Source organism: Poecilia mexicana, unplaced genomic scaffold, assembly GCF_051168715.1.
Source record: "Poecilia mexicana isolate PSO_F unplaced genomic scaffold, ASM5116871v1 scaffold_13, whole genome shotgun sequence".
Taxonomy (NCBI): domain Eukaryota; kingdom Metazoa; phylum Chordata; class Actinopteri; order Cyprinodontiformes; family Poeciliidae; genus Poecilia; species Poecilia mexicana.
Genome location: NW_028263382.1, coordinates 22,340,439 through 22,357,330, shown reverse-complemented (window position 1 = coordinate 22,357,330; position 16,892 = coordinate 22,340,439). Strand labels below are relative to the sequence as shown.

At 36.4% G+C, this 16,892-nt stretch overlaps 1 protein-coding gene across 1 annotated transcript in view; it reads left to right on the top strand.

Moving 5' to 3' along the window:
• The first annotated feature begins 1,159 nt into the window (after nucleotides 1-1,159).
• The window catches only part of pdgfd (platelet derived growth factor d), a 65,460-nt gene continuing 49,727 nt past the window's right edge, over nucleotides 1,160-16,892 (top strand). Inside the window, exon 1 of the mRNA XM_014998806.2 lies at nucleotides 1,160-3,224. Within this exon, the coding sequence (XP_014854292.2) occupies nucleotides 3,107-3,224 (118 nt within the window). The 5' untranslated portion in view covers nucleotides 1,160-3,106. The remainder of the gene's footprint in view (nucleotides 3,225-16,892) is intronic.

Sequence of the window (16,892 nt, the reverse complement as noted above, 5' to 3'; positions counted from 1 at the left end):
GTCCACCATTAGCCGGGTTGAGAGTGTCCTTCCTAATCTGCTTTCCCCTAATTAAAAGCCTGTGACTAAAAGGAGCAGCATTGGAGCTGTCTGCCAGCGAAATAAAATAAAAAAAAAAAACGAGAGATGATTAGGGGACAGAAGAAAGACAGGAGGTGGCATGAAGCGATGAAGAGGAAAGGATGAAAAGTGCAGAGAATGGGGTGTTGCAGGGCAGAGGAGGGATAAGGAGGTGAGGAATGTTGAGAGATAGTGAAAGTCACAGCAGAAATAAATCATAAGAGGCATAGAAAGACAAATTAGAGGACATGAAAAGAGGATAGAGACAGTATCTGGAGGGGAAAGGACATGAAGGGACCACAGAAAACTTGGATGAAGACAAATAGTGATGAGGCTCTAGAATAAGCTCCACTTTAGTTTTCAGTGATGTCTGTAACTCTACATCCTCATGCTTTAGTACAGTTTCATACTGCCCTCCACACACCCAGTTAAACAGAGCAATGTGTGGGTTTGTTGAACCTGGAGAGTTGCATCATGGAGTCATAGTTGCAAAAATCTGCAGCAACTTCATGATGCTATTATGTCAACATGAACCAAAATTTCTGAGCCCAATACAAGACTAGTGTAACTAACAAATTGGATAGTGAGTGAATATTTCCACCACTTTCCTTTTCTTGTAATCAAAATAATTTAGATTTCAGAAATTAATATATTCAAAGGGTTTGATAGACAATAGACATATGAGAAAAACTGGCAATGGATGCAGGAGAATCAAGTCTCTGTTTTGTTTCAGCAAGTTTACAATCATCAGATTACATTCAAAGCTTATTGAATGAGCTGTGACTGCTGTGGACTTCCTGGTAAACCAAGAGTGAAATGGTCTCCATTTTTAGACCACTGAAATGTATCAGATTAATAAATCTTCAGTTTCTCAGACTGAAATGGCTTTCATAAAAACTTGTACTATCAAGTCAGTGTTAATCACTGGATTTGAATTAGTGCTTGAAATGTTCAAAGCTTAATCTAGAACCATACTGCTTTGCTCAAGGGCGCTTCATTAATTCCACCATTTTGGTTCATGAGGTGGACTGAACAAACGCATAGCGAGAAGGAAGCCTATCTACATGCATGCAAACAAACACACATTAGACATGAGCTTCAGGGAAGAGGAGACAAATGCCAGATCATTCAAGCACACACATGCTGTGGACACATACTAAGTAGAGAGTGAGTGGGAGATATGCTAAGAGACAGATTATGTGCATGTCTGCTATACCGCACTGCAATGTAATCCACTAATGGATACCGTAAGCCTCTCTATTACAGAAGAAATGGTATTGTAAAATTATAGTAACAGTCACTAATGTGCATTAACATGATTGTGCTATTTTTGATTAGATTCTGTTATGCGGTCATATTTTAAGTGTGATAAAAAAATGTGCTCTTAGTTATCTCTATCAGTGTGTGCATTTATATGAGGTGTGATACGTTTTGTGCCCTCCACTGATCTTTATGTGCATGTGCAGTTCCCTCCCCGATTGCATATGCCTTTGAAGCTCAGCAGAGTGGTTTAATAGCCTTTAATTTTAATTAATTTCTTCTGTCTATTAATAACCTATATAATTCCCTAAGTGATTCCAACTTTTAGGTGCTGCATTAGTCATTAGCCAATTGCAGGCTAAGGGGAAGTCTTTGTGCTGAATAAGCTGGAAACGGCAAGTTGGCAAGTTCATCCTATAAAGAAGAAATAACTCTTGAAATTAAATGTGACTGTAAGTTTAAAAAAAAAAAAAAAAACTAAGGAAGAGTCACAAAATCGAAGCCCCCAGGCACTGGCTGTGACTGAGTGACAAAAACAAAAGCTGATTAAAAAAAAAAAATCACATAAGCTGAAGCCAGTATCACTGTACCTATAAAAAGAAACCCTGGTTTGGAAGCGTTGATTCAAAAAAAAAAAGAAAAAAATCATGAATTCCACAGTCTACCTGTAGCATCATGTTCAGCCTTTAGCAAGTTACAGAAGCTTTAGCAAAGTGTCACTCAGGAGCATTTCCACTGAGCAGCACATGTTGCTCACAGATTGAGTTCTGTTGTTTGGTGTATGTACCAAAAAAAAAAAAAAAAAAAGCAAAATATCTTAGCTCGATTCTGGGAACATATGCTGTTATTTAAGGTGGTTAAGTGTAATTTAGTTCGGAGAAGCTAATAATAGATGTTGAAATACATTGTCTTAAAAATAATTTGCTAAGAAAAAAAAAAGGATATGGATATTACTTCCGTTATGTAGCTTTGGGTGTGATAATAAATCCGGCTCAAAAGTCATAGATAAGGTATTTTGTGATTTTAATAATTTTTGGGAGACGACCCTCCTCGTCACTTAGAGCAGTTCCTCTGGAGAATCCCCATAATATATAAACAATAATAAAAATATGTTGGTAAGGTTTGTATTGTATCTAATATTTTAATCTGATGGGTATAAAATGTGTGTTAGCGTGGATGATTAGCTACATAAAGTTTGTGACTTTAAATGTTTTGTAAAAATGAATAAATTACTCTTGACCGCCTGTGCCAACATCTGTTATTGTAACACACCCCACAAATACACACGCGCGCGCTCGTGAGTGGAGAGCCCGCGCCGCTCTGTTGGCAAACTTTGACGCGCCCTGACTTTCACAGTGTAGATGCGTTAGATAGAAACTATTTGTCAGCGACTGACTTGAATTTTTTTTATTTTCACGGTGATAAGACGTCCGACGCCTCTAATCTCATTGTCTGACCGTGAGCGGAGCTATATTATCCTCCACCTGCTCTTCCTTGTTTCGGAGTTTGCCCTCGGTTTCAACAGGAGCCTGACTTTCACAGCAAGGCAACTTCTTCCACACGTTGGTACTTTGGCACAAGCCGAGACATTGTGTCCGCACCTCATGAGCTACTGGAAGGCAGCACTTGTATTTCCTTCACCTAAAGAGTAAACATATTGGCAGACGCAAGAGCTGTTGAAAGAAAAGCGGTCAAAGCGTCTTGCTCGCTGGGAATTATAAGTTAATCGTTTATTTGGAAGGTGAAGAGGACAGTTTGTTAAAGAGGGCAAAGGTTTAACAGCACCATGAATGGAGCGATGGTTTTCCAGATGTGGATCATTTTATTGTTGGCCACTTTAAGCAAAGTCGGGAAGGCTCAGGTCGCCAATGCCAAAGTGTTGAGGGGCAACAGCAGAAGAGACGGTGAGATGAATTTTTTTTTTCTTCTCCACTATATAAGGTCGCAGCTTTCTTGTGTGTATGGAAGATGTGGTGTATAATTTTAAACAACAAAGGGGAAAAAAGGTGAGTTTTTGGTGTTATTTTTGTAACAAATAAATGATACAGCTTGTAAATGTTCAATGAACAGAGGAGAAATGAGCAACGGAAATAACTAAATAAATGTTTAACTATCCCAACGAGCATCAACCAGTGGAAAAAGTAGAGGAAAAAAAAAAGTAGTATTTTGTGGCAGACTGTCATCTGGGTGCTTAGATCCTGTCATTGCTTCTACAACTTCCCTAATCCAATTGCATACTTTCTGGAATTGTGCCACACTTACTTTTTACTTACCCCTGAGGCTGAAGTCATGCTGCAGTGCCTGTGGTTGTTGTACACCTTCACTCAACTGCAGGGTTGCTTTTAGCTGGAAAACTTGAAAATGTGTGAGGGCATTCTATTCTGTCCAGGAAAGCTACTCTTTCAGGACTGCATTAATAAAAATCATTTTGTGTCTTTGTTGATATTTAGCAAAAGCACATATTTAGAAAACAAACAAAACACATAAGGGACTTGCACTTTAAATGTGGATGTATTAAATGACCTCTGTTGCACAACCCAAAATACGGTGTCTTAAAAAAAGCATTGAAGCGAGTTGAACATTTAGTCATGTCACAGTCATAAACCTCAATGTGTTTTATTAGGATGTTATGTGATAAACCTGCACAGAGTAATACGTCTCTGTGAAGATTGCAGGGCTCTAAACATTTTATTTATGAATGAATATCTGAAATATGAATGCAGCACAACCAAATGCCTGTTTGTATCAAATAATTACTAAACAGAGTCCACAAGTCTATATACAGTAAGCACAGCTGTTTGGTGAAAGCCTCACAGATTTGCTAGCGAGCATTACTGAAACAAATATTTGGATTTTGAAAATCTGTTAGCACTGCTCAACCCATCATCAGGAAATGAAAAGAGTGTGGAACAATTGCAAACTTACAAAGTTGACTCAACAAAGTTTACAAAGTGGTTTAACACGTCTCAGATTTTTTATTGTAAAATGTTTGGAGAGCTTTAGATATTTGCTTCCTACTTCACAGCTATGTGGTTTATGACATAAAATTCTAATAAAATGCATTACAGTTTGTAAAGTGACACATTTGACGCAAAAAGAAAAGCTTAAAGTAGGACCGATGCTTTTAGCTGGAAAATAGCATGAAAATATGTGAGCGCATTACCACATTAAACTCTATTGGGTTAACTTGAGATTCATTTTAATTCCGCATGTATCTTTAAAAATATAAACACTTACATTTCTACATACTACTTGTTGCAGTATCAAGAAAATGCTAGTTTGAATGATAGCAAGTGCACTCTGTCAAATGTACTCTTTCTGCTTGTCAAATGATTGTGTGCAAACTGAATTATCTCACATAAACAGTCACAGCTGTACTAGAGTGGCACTGTGAGAAAAAGCTGACAGGATAGAAAAAGTATCTGAATGCAAAAAGTTAAAGTTTTTAGATGATATCAGATGAACCAGCGGCTGACAACTTAAGTTCCCAGCTTCAGAAAACAAAATTGCTTAGAAAAGGACAAGAAAATATCATAAAGCTAGAAACCACTAGGACACATTATTAACATAATAATTTGCTTTTAAAGTCGTTGTTTGTTCTGTTTCTATCCAAAGCTGATGAAAGGAGTTTTAACTTATTCTCAAAACAGATATAACACAGTTAACATAATAAAAAAAAAATTGTCAAAACTGTTTTCAATTTAAGAAAATGTGACCTTTAAAATGTATTTAGAAACATCCAAGTCCTAAGGCAAGTGTTTAAAAGGATCCTTTTTACTTACAACTAGTACATTTCTGAGTAGTTCTTCACAGGCATCTGACAGCTATTTTACTTTCCATGCTGACCTCTTTTCCGTCTTTTTCAAACAAATGGGTTTGTTAGTGCCACAAAGTCCCTGCATGCTTTGTTACTCTATTAGTGTCCTATGTAGATCCTTCTGTACCCGAGGAAGCTTTGCTTTATTGCCAGCTATGCTTTTTAAATATGTTTTGTTTTCAGATGTTAGTTGAGGTAAGAGGTGTTAAAAGTAAAGTCACAATAGACTTCACTCAGTTTCAGCACATCCCTCCAATCTAGACAGGCTTCTGGTTGTCTAGATTGTTAAACCTTGTGAGAACTTTTGTTCTACACGTTTTCACTTGGAAATTACTACAACTCAAGACAAATGTGTAGGACATAATATGAGCTATAGCCTGTGCATACCACAGCTCAAAGTGATTTGATATTGCAATAAACTTCATTTATATTTTAGACTTTTTATTACCTTTCATGCGTATTGGTATTAGTCCCATCACACTATTGAGTATCTCCTTAGTGTTTCAGTGATGCTGGAAAGATGCACAGTCTTTGGTAAATAAGTCTTACGTATGTGACACTACAGAACACACAGCTTGTCGTGCTACTAAGCCAGAATACCACCTGTTGTACTTGACATGTTGGGATATTCAGTTGTGATGCTAACAATACATATGTGCCATTGCGACAAAATTAGCATAATAGCATTTGCTTTTGAAATGTTTCAGCAATTACCTATTTATAATAATATTATTATTAACAACTAAACTCATCCTATGCTATGCTATCACTTTCGCTGCATCACTAAAGTTCACTCACCTTGACATGGTAAATGCTTGGAGTGGCTTTGACACAAGGGTCGTGTGACCAACTTTCCGACTTATTTAGCTAATAATTATTTGGCTGTGGACATGCAAAGACTTTGTAAACATTGCTAAACATTCAAAATAATAAAAAAAGAAGGTGACATGAGAGCAGAAGTTACCTTCTGTCCTAAATATTCCAACATTATTTTTCCAATCAATCCGACACTTGGAGTTCATCTTATCTTGCTGATGGGTTGCCGGTTTGAGCCCCGACTCTGTTTCCCAGTCTAGTTGTGTCTTTGGGCAAGACACTTTATCTGCCTTGCCTGCTGGTGTTGGTCAGAAGGCCCTGTGGTGCCGTTGCATTGCTGCCTCGCTTCTGTCAGACTGCCCCAGGGCAGCTGTGGGCAGCTTACAATATGCAGTGTGTGAAGTGTAGTGTGAAGTGGTCTGGAGTCCTGATAAAGCTCTACACAAGTATTGGCCATTTTACCTTTTACAATATGCCTACTTTACACCATATGTTATTGACGTAGTTATTTTCTCAAAATACTGTTTATTTGTTCACGCTTAGACCCAAGTCACACATGTTCACACAAAGTAAAGTAAGAGTATTTTAAGAATTATGAAGAAGATAAACAAAAAATCTGCTTTACATACACGAATAGATACCTGAGTGAATGTATTCCTCTATCAGCTCTAACAAAAACTATGCCAAATGACTTCACTATACATTAAGGCTGATTGGTGCTACAAAATGTTGTTTGAGCTGTTATGCCTTTTAAAAATATTAACAAAATCTTATTTTAGCGCATGACCAAGCAAAAAATTGTTTCAATTAATTGTTAGTGTTCTGCTTTATTCTTTCTGCTCATCCATAACTCACAGTAAAGCAGTGCCATCATAAATTCACTGCTAAATACTAGTGCTGTACCTTTGATGACCTCTGTAAAATTGCATTATCTTCAGAATAATAGCTCTAATGCAGCCCTACCTTTATTAAAAGTAAAGCATGTGGGGGCTAATTTCACTAGTAAGATGGTTGTAGAAAGTTCAACTTGAGATTTTAAATGCCTAACAAATTCAGCAAAAGAAAAATGAACAGTCCAGTAAAGCGTTCTTCAGATTTCTGTCAGTTTTGGTTGTGCTACATGTGCTTTAAGGTAGGTTTTTTCCCCCAATATGAGTACATACGATGTTTCTAAATAGTTGAATCTTGTAGAAAATATTATTTTACTCAGCTGGACTGCTTTGCTACTAGCGAGCAAAGAATCAACAATTATGCAAATTTTCTCAATTTTCTAAAGTCAACACAATCATAAAATAATTTATGCCACAGCGTGTAATGGTCAAAATACCACTGAATAAAGCAGCACAGTTCTCAATTGCTCTGACAATTTTTGTAGATGGGATTCTAGCTTTATTTTAATATGTCACTTGGTAAGAAGTTGAGAGCTGTTTAGTGCAAATCCTTGCACAGGTGTCAAAGTATTAGTAGGAACAGATAACATAAAATTAGACTGACATGATCAAAGTTTTTCAATGCTTGATCAGATGCAGAACTTGAGGCAATTCTGTTTTTAAGTAGACTGTTAGATATATGGAGGGTTGTTATGTAAAATTGATTTGTTGGAGCTTTATTTCATGTTATAATAAAGTTATGAGGTTATCATATGAAATACTTCTTAGTCCAACGTGTCTGAGAACGGTTCTAAATGGCTTAATGGATATGCATTGATGTGCTGCTGTGAAGTCGAAGAGTCAGAAAGAATAGGCTCTTCTTAAAGATACAGAGGCCGAATTTCAAGGTGTCAAATTGCAGAGGCACATTTCCTTTATACACAGAATACACAGAACTGAAGGTAACATAGTTACTTGATTGTGCTGTAAAATGTTGCTATGTGCCTGGAAAGTGCATAATACTGCCTCTTTAAAAAGCTCTTTAATCCACAACAGTCTTGCTATAATTCGCTCTCTGGAAGCTCTCATAGCCAGCATGTATTCATAAGTGTGTGTTTGTTTTCCTCAGCTGATAGGTGGAACTTGAGAGCTTAGTTCCGGTATTTGATTGACTGCTTCTGATTAGAGTTGCTTCCATGTGCATACCCTCATGCTGATAGAGACTCCCAGGCATTCACTTGTCCGCTGGCTACCGTGAATGAGCCTGTGTGTCCCAGAGCATATTCATTAAAGGAGGTGTTACTTCAGAGACATTCTGACAGAAAGTTATAGTCCTCTTCAATTAACCCTGTCTCACTAGGTTCCCTTATTTCCCTCTTAAGCATTTTTGGCACTTGGCTCATTCTTACAAAATCATAACAAGACAACGAAAGCTAATAAAGAGGCAGCAGAACTTATATCAGTGGCCTTTTGTGGAGGATTGGTGGCAACTTCTGTAGAAAAGTCTATTTAGATGCGTAGTCAGACAAGGAGTGGTGTGATTGTGATGTGATATTCTTCACTGAAATGGATGTTTTTCATAATTTCATAATAATTTTCAGCCATTGTTTACTTCCAGGTTAACTGGATCTGGTCTCTTCTGATGCAGATTTATTATTTATATCTCACATTAATAATGTAAAAGTTGGACGAAATGTGATATGCTTGTTCAGACTACAGATGCTTTAAATACTATCAGATGTATTTACAGTGTATGCATTGGTACGTACAGTGGTTTACAGTGGTTACCTGAATTTTACTTTATTAATACTGTAAACTAGAGATGTTTTTTTTTTTTATACAGTGTAGTACCACATAAGGAAGTGGCAAAATTAGACTTTCTTTTGGGATAAAAATATCGGAAGTGGTAGAAAAAGTTGGTTATAGGTTGCATTTAGGGTCGAAATAATTAATCGTGATTAATTGATTATTGAAATAATCATCAGCTAATTTAGTCATCAAATAATTGTTAATTGGAGTATACAGATTCTGAACAATATAAGTTGCTGAAAGAACTACAGTCTGAACAGAAATATAGACAAAACTGTACAACAAATATATAGATAATTTTCCCCAGAATTCCCCAAGTAGAATTCATGTAGCTTCACTCGATTCAAAATCTTATAAACTAGAATCTCCTATTAGACACTTTTTGCTATCTGATTAATTGGTTTAGCAGAAAGAAAGAAAAAAGAAAAAATAGTCAACATATTGTCCTTACACAATGTTTATGTTGACTCACACAGAAAGTGCTGAGTTTTTCTCATGTTGATGTTGGAATTTCTTTTAACTGCACATACTACACATGATTGAGCGTGCACAAAAGGAATGCTATGTTATTGTATTGGAGGCAATAAAATATTTATTTTTATTTCAAGAATAGAACTATTTGCTTACTTTGTTTTTTCTTGCCCCAAAATACACCCCTTTTACATTGATTTATTATCTATTTAGAGATCCTTCTATCTTCTATGGGTATAAATAATGTTGGATGTAACTGTAGCTATGTTCAAGAGCATAAGAAATGCTTTAAATCTCATTTTAATTTTCACTAATCCCAGCCTCATTCTCTTTTTTCTTGGTGAAGTTATTATGAGAATTTAAGTGTGATTTTGTAAACATTGTTTTGTGTTAATTCATGATTGTTTTTTTTGTGGTTAACAGTAATGTTGCATATTTTCTACAGCTACAGAAATGTGTTATTTTTTTCTTTTTCTTTCATGTTGATGGTGATAAGGGAAAACAGATAAGGAGCTACTGGCTGGCTGCATTGTTAGCTACTCCTGGCCCCTTTCCACTTTCCCTTCATCGACTTTCCTAATTTATTCACTGAAATATTCCGAAAGGAGAGCTGTTTCCAAGTTTCAGATTAAGTTTATTGTCCCAGTGGTTATTACAGTTGATGCATCATTGGTTTCCAGACTCATGGCGGAAAGTTTCCACACCAAAGACATTTGTAAGTTCTTGTGGTTGCCTCTGCCACTTTGTTTAGGACTTGTTTGCTTTGATCATTTTAATCCCGATCCTGTGGTCACTGCACATAGCTTATCGAATGGACAGTCTTCTGCTTTCTGCTTTAGCCAATAAATCAGTGTATCCCCAGTCAACATAAATTTGACCAATTGTTAGAAGAGATCATGCATTACATGTTTGCTTTTTCACATTTTGTCACATTATTACTAGAAGCCTTGTGTATTTATGCGTTTTCAGCGCCCTGGCTGAATTTGATGTACCATCTTTTGCTGCAAGTGTCTTATGATCCTACCAACCGTGCCAATTTGTAACCTTGAACTCTTAACCAATTTTTATGGCAACCCAGCCCAACATCAATCAGATTGGATAGAGATTTTGGAATATCAGTTTGAAAGATTCACAGGTTAGACTTAGAACAGGACATTGAACTGAAGCAAGCTATACCAAACCATCCTCCTGTAGCGCTGGCTCTAGGTTTAGGTTCGGCCAGCTGGATAGGGTCCTTTTGCCCCGGTCTAAAGTCTTTTACTTCATCTGGCAGGATTTCTTTTTAGCTCCATTCGTCTGACCTCATCACATCATCAGGGTTCCACCATAAGGTTTCACAGTGGGAGTAGCACATTTGAGGTGATGTTCAGTGTTAGTTTTCTGTCTGCTGTAATTGTAAAATAAAAAGTAAAATTTTGGTTCCATTTGACAGATTGCCACAATTTTGCTGTATTTCTTACATGGCTTAGGGCTCAATTAATATTGAGATGTTTTTTTTTTTGTTTTTTTTTTTACTGAAGACTATTTTTTTCTTGCTACTTTTGCACAGCAGTGCACAGTTGTGGAGAACAAGACATTTCAATTACACACTGAGGGGCTCATTTACTAAATATGTGACTTTTGCAAAAGATTGGTATGACAGCATTTTGCTTTGGGTTATGGGAGTAAAAAGGACAAAATCAGAACAAAACAGTTCAGATTTTTATTCCTCCGTAAAATTGAAAACCATGTATCACTTCAAAAATATGCACCATTTTGAGATTTTAGATTGTAACATAACAAGCTGTGGACATTTTCCAAGGAATTAACACTTTTTCCAAGGCGCTGCATAGGTCATAGAACTGTGCTACTCAGATATCTGCACTAAATATGATAAATGGATGGCAAGACAGATGCTAATTCCCTTCTTTCTAGAGTATAATGGTTAAAAGCGATAGAGGCAGAAGAGGAACAAGAGGTGGCTCTGGCAGCTCTTATGTGAGCAGGAGGCGACACTCAAACATCTGTTTCAGCAGCAGTCACTCTTTTAAATTTTCCAAGAACATTTCTGAATCTGCTTTGTATTGTAGTACATTGTTGAAGGTCGTCTCTGTTCGTGGGAGCTCTCAATTGGCAGTTGTTGCGTGTGTGAAATTATCTTTACATATATTATTACTAAGATGGAAAATAGTAGCCCAAGACAAAGAAAATGCACCAAACCCCATATTATCTCACTATTGTAGATAATAGTGAGATAATATTTGCTTCATATAGAAAGGCATAAAAAACTATTTTTGAAACATATTTCTGGGTTTGTTTATGCTGTGAAAATCTTAACGCACCTTTAAGCAGCCTTTCAAAAAAGTTTGGAGGTTTGAATAAGACATTTGTGGGCAGTGATAAAATCTTTAAGACCTGAAGTTGTAGAGCAGCCTAGGCACTGTAGGTTATAACGTGACAAAATGTAAAAAAAAAAAAGGCACTTCTTTTGATAGATTTGATATCTGTTCCTATGAAAAGGGAAGACACAAAAACCATGATCTAGAATAAAAGTCAAACTATGTTTGTGATTGACTTATGTTGACTTATGTATTATTGTGTACACACAATACCTTTTATTTACTGCTTTGTTTCTTAAAAACCTTCATAGTGCCAAGCAGGATTTTTTGATTTACAACTTATATTCATTGTTTAATTTTCAAAAGAGTTTTGACACCAACGAAGTGTGAAAAGCTCACATATTCACTTGTATACTATGAAACATACCATGGAAAGTTCTGCCTCTTTTAATTGATAATGTTTGTTATACAGCAGCATTTCTCATAATGAGGTTCTGTGGTTGTCGTACGACTGAAGTAATAATAAATGAAGTACTCTAAGGATTTAGGAACATTTTTCTACCATGTTACCGCACAGCAGATATGTGGACAAACATGCTCCAAACACAGGTGCAGCTGAAGTGTTACATGGGAAAAGCAGTCATGCTTACAGCCGGGGTCGTGGTTACCTTCCCTTACAGAAACAGGTTTGACATGCTGGTTTAAACATTTAATGTCGAGAAGCCATTATTTAGTTAAAAAGGAACTGAGCTTAACAGAGAATATAACCAAAGCTTCACCATGTTTTGTTAAAGAGCACTGGCATAGCTGTCTGAATCCTCTTCTTCTAATAACGCCCTTCTTATCTTTTGCCTTCCTCTCTCAGGCCCGTCTTATCATTCTGTGCCTCTCCACATATCACTCAATCTCTCCAGTTCCTTCTCTTTTAATCTCTCTCTGTCTTATTTCTGGCTTTATCTTCTCATCTTTTTGCCTTCTGTTTCAGCTGTTTTTAATCAAAAACTGCACTTCTGTTAGCACATGTTGCAAAACAGCTCTGCTCGTATGCACATTGGCATCAGACAAAACTGTTACATAAGCAAGGTTAAGGCAATGCAGTTTGTAAACCTTTAGAAATGTACATAAAGCATAGATCTATAATGTGATTGAAAGGGCAAAAAATGCATATCTGCTTTAAAGTTTCACTCATAATGATTCATAATGAGAAAAAAACTTACAAAGTGTAAACTCAAGTGTAGTTGCTGTGGGCCCAAAATGTTTATAATGTTTATAGTCAAGTTTATTTGTAAAGGACATTTTCAGCAACGAGGCAGTTCAAATTGCTTTACCTCATAAAAACATCATACAGTCACCAATTATAAAACAGCAAACAGACATTACATTTTATCAAATACTATAATTAAAATCAAGTAAATACACAATAAACATTTTGATCAATGTTCTACTTACTACTGGTCAAATGCAGCTCGAAACAGGTGACTTTTAGCCTTGATTTAAAGGAAGTCAGTGTTTCGGCAGTTTTCTGGAAGCTTGTTTCAGATTTGCAGTGCATTAAAACTGAATGCTGCTTCTCCATATTTAGTTCTTTGGATGCAGAGCAGACTACAGCCAGAAGACCTGAATGGTCTGGAGGGTTGATACAGTAACAATAGATCCTTAATGTATTTCGGTGCTAAGCCATTCAGTGATTTATAGACTCACAGAAGTATTTTAAATACTATTCTTGGAGCTACAGGGAGTCAGTGTAAGGACTTTAAAACTGGGATGATGTGCTCTATCTTCCTGGGTTTAGTATAGAAAACTAAATGCACAAAGGCGATCATGTAGGTGTTTACACTAAAATACACTAAATATGCAAATAAGAGAGGGGCAAAATAAATATGTAATCATTGAGAATATGGAGTTCATGAGTGGAAAATCATATTGTACCCTGCATGTAAGCACACCCATGCATGTGTAACTCTCTCCTAAAGGAGATTTTTATTTATGAAGCTGCATTCTGTATTGCATCGGGAAATGAACCACCCAAAGACAAACTCCCCTTTAGTCCATGTGGTAGGAAGTCCTTATTGGAAATAAAACAGTTTGTGACTATTGAAACAGACTACATACACTTTGATTGGGCAACACATTTATATATTATTCTTAATATAAATAATACATTCTACTCCTCACTGCTGAGCAACTGAGAGAATGGCTTGTAACATATTAAACTGATGTTTGATACTCATTTACCTTTTATTTATCTTTGGCAATGTTGATGTGTCTTATCAACCCCAAGCACAAATACGTAGTGACAACGACAGGTTGTCACTACGAGCAAATAAATAAAAATGTTTCTGAAGCCCAGCAAACACTCTGCTGCTTTAAATGGAGTGCAGGAGTTGAACATGTCATGACATTGTCTACTATATCACATTGCACAATGGAAGGTGCCAAAATGTTTTTTGTTTTTTTTATTGCAGCAGAATCCCATCAGACAGGGTCAAACGGACATATTAGTTCAACAATGAATCGTCGTCAGTCTCAGTCTGATGCGCAATGTGAATCCGATGCTGAGAAGAGACAATGGACATTTGTCTGGACAACTGAAATCAAAAATCAGACATTGGTTGCCTCAGGAGTGATGCTGAAAAGGTTTTCCCCAGAAAAATATGTAGCACAATTTGATATTTGTTGTAAATGATTACTGGTCAGGAGAGAGCTACATTAGGAATCCGTCTGCCTGCATGCCAAATGTACACCAGTTCAAGCTCACCAGAGACATTTTCTTTCTTTCATACAGTAGACAATAATCTCAAACTGTTTATTTAGTTGATTTATTTCCTGCACCTTATAGGCTTTTTATGTCTAAAGGTGATTTGATTGACTATTAGATGTTTTTTTTTCTCCTGAAATGTGTTTTCCCAGAACCTCCTATTTTACCGTGGCCATTTGTTGTATGAGTCTCTACTCCAGGCTCCTAAGCAGTGCAATTTTTATAAGTATGTAATTTTTATAAATAACATACCATGCCACTGAGCAGATCACTTCTCCTCTTGTGAAAGCGATTACACTTATCAACTTACATAGCGTCACTACAAACGCTACAGAAACATGTAACTGCAATAAATGTCCCTGTTTCGTTGCCCCTAATACGAGAGGAGCAGAAACAGACGTCCAATTGGGATTAGAAGTGCTATATTTCTGAAACATAACTGAAGTCAGAAAAAAGGTTGTGACGCTAACAGATTTTAATAATCAAATTCAAATTTATACTTCCCTATGTCTTACTTTAAAATCAGGAGACGTTTCTTCCTTCCTCCTCCATAGACATCAATGATTCTGTTTCTGTTAAAATGAACAGAAATCATGAGTTTTACACAAGTTTTAGCTGACATGGCTGAAGAGTTTAGCATTCTCCATATGTTCAAGTTAGCAGTAAATGAAAAGTAAGTAGTAGTCCTCACAAAAGCCCTTTTCTGGGAAGAAACATTTTTTTTCCTCGTAATATGTTTTTATCATGGGAAATGCAGTGAAAAATGCAAAGAGGAGTAATAATGACTGGCAAACCTTGACGTTGGAGACATTAAATTACTTACCAAACAAAAAGATCATGTCACTTTCTGCAAAGAAAGTCAGCAGAAACTTAAAAATACCTAAATTAAGCTTGAAGAAACATTGATAAAGGATACTTAGATTACAAGAACAGCGAGTCTGAAACTAAAAATATATAGAGCAGACTTGCTCAGTCAGAACAGTTAAGTGCATCCTGGTTATTTATTTTTGCTTTAAAAGTAGTGTTTACTTGTCTTCATCTCCAATAAATTACAGCTCCGTGAGAATTTTGTGGGATCAAAAGCTTGTTTTCTTTTTTTATTAACTGGTTTTGACTTCTTGATTAAATCATATTTAACATGAGATCCTCTAAATCATAAAAAAAAAACAAAACTGTGTATTCATTTGGCATGAAACAGGAAAATCCAGTCTTCTCTTTTTGGGCAATGATGTTAGTGAGTTTGTTTACCCAATCTTGTCATATTAAACAGCAGGATTTAAAGGGGGAAGCAGAGTCGCTGGAATTCATGAGTCACATGGAGTCCCATCCCAGAGTGCTAAACTGCCCACCCACCTCAGCTCGCTCACATCCAAACACAATTGCAGGACCTCCCTTTCGAGGGAATCCCCCAATAAATAGCTGTCATCATGAGATATAAACATCCATGATCTGCCCGAGCCAAAGTCACCACACCTCTAAATGTTTGGCAGACACTATTGTCATCTCCTGCTCATAAATATTAGGGTGTTCACCAGCGAGGCATTGTGATGAGGGGAGGGGAAGGAGTTCAAATTCATTTCTTTCTGTTACAAAAACAAAAACAGAACAATTAGTGTAAATGATGTCTTGCAAAAGGATGCATATGCTCATCCATAAGGTGATACTCGGATTTTCATATGGAGTGTGGGCAGCTGATGAACAAATCTAGGAAGAACCTGAAGGGCACAGAAGAGGAGGAGGGAAAAGGTGTTTGGAAAAAGATATGCCTAGTTCAAAGACCGGTCCCTCCACTTTTCTGCTTCGTCAGCTCCCAAAGAGATAGAGAGGACCAACGGCAGGCCAAATTGATAGAGTATAAAAGAGGAGGTGGACGAAAGCAGGAATGATTGAGGAGTGGAGAGGAGAGATAAGACATTTCTGGAAAGGGAGAGCAGAGCCAAGTATAGTATCAAACATAAGCAGATTATCTGATCTCAACATCTGATCAGAATCGAAGCCAAATGAGATAAAAATACAGAATCATGACTTTTTTTTATTCACTCTGTGTGCTCAGGGAAGTCAAAATGAAATTTAGCTTCTTAATCTCACACCTCCAATATGATTCTTGAAATATAGAAAATACTAAAAAAAATCCATTGCTTTGACCAGCAATGTATAAAAAAGATTATACCTCTGAAGGCAAACAAGATTGACATATTATTCAGATTTTTGTTCTTACTTATTGACTAAAGGTTATGCTTTGCAACCTGAGAAAATCTTGAAATAATAAGTCAATATACAACCTTTATTTTATTTTATTTTATTTTTACAGAAATCCAGCCTCTGAAACTATACAGGAACCTTTTACAGCCAGTGTTAATTTGAACAACTGGGCTTGAATTGAAACAATACTAGAAATTATCTCAAACAAAATACTTCAGTCCATACAAGCAAACGCCAACACAAAGGTTTAAATGATAACCACAGCGGGGAAAATAATGCCAACTTGTTGCACTTTTGAGCTGCTGACATTTTGTTTTTTGAACTTATTGTTCCTAATGACTTGTCTGATGTAATAAATTACCTGAGGAAAGCTGGATGAGGGTCAAAATTACAGCCATTAACTTCTTCTGTGGGCCATTAGGTATGTGAACCATATTGCAAAAAAAAACAAAAAAAAAACAAATACAACATTTAATGGGGATAAGAGACAGTGCAAAAGTTTTATATTCAGC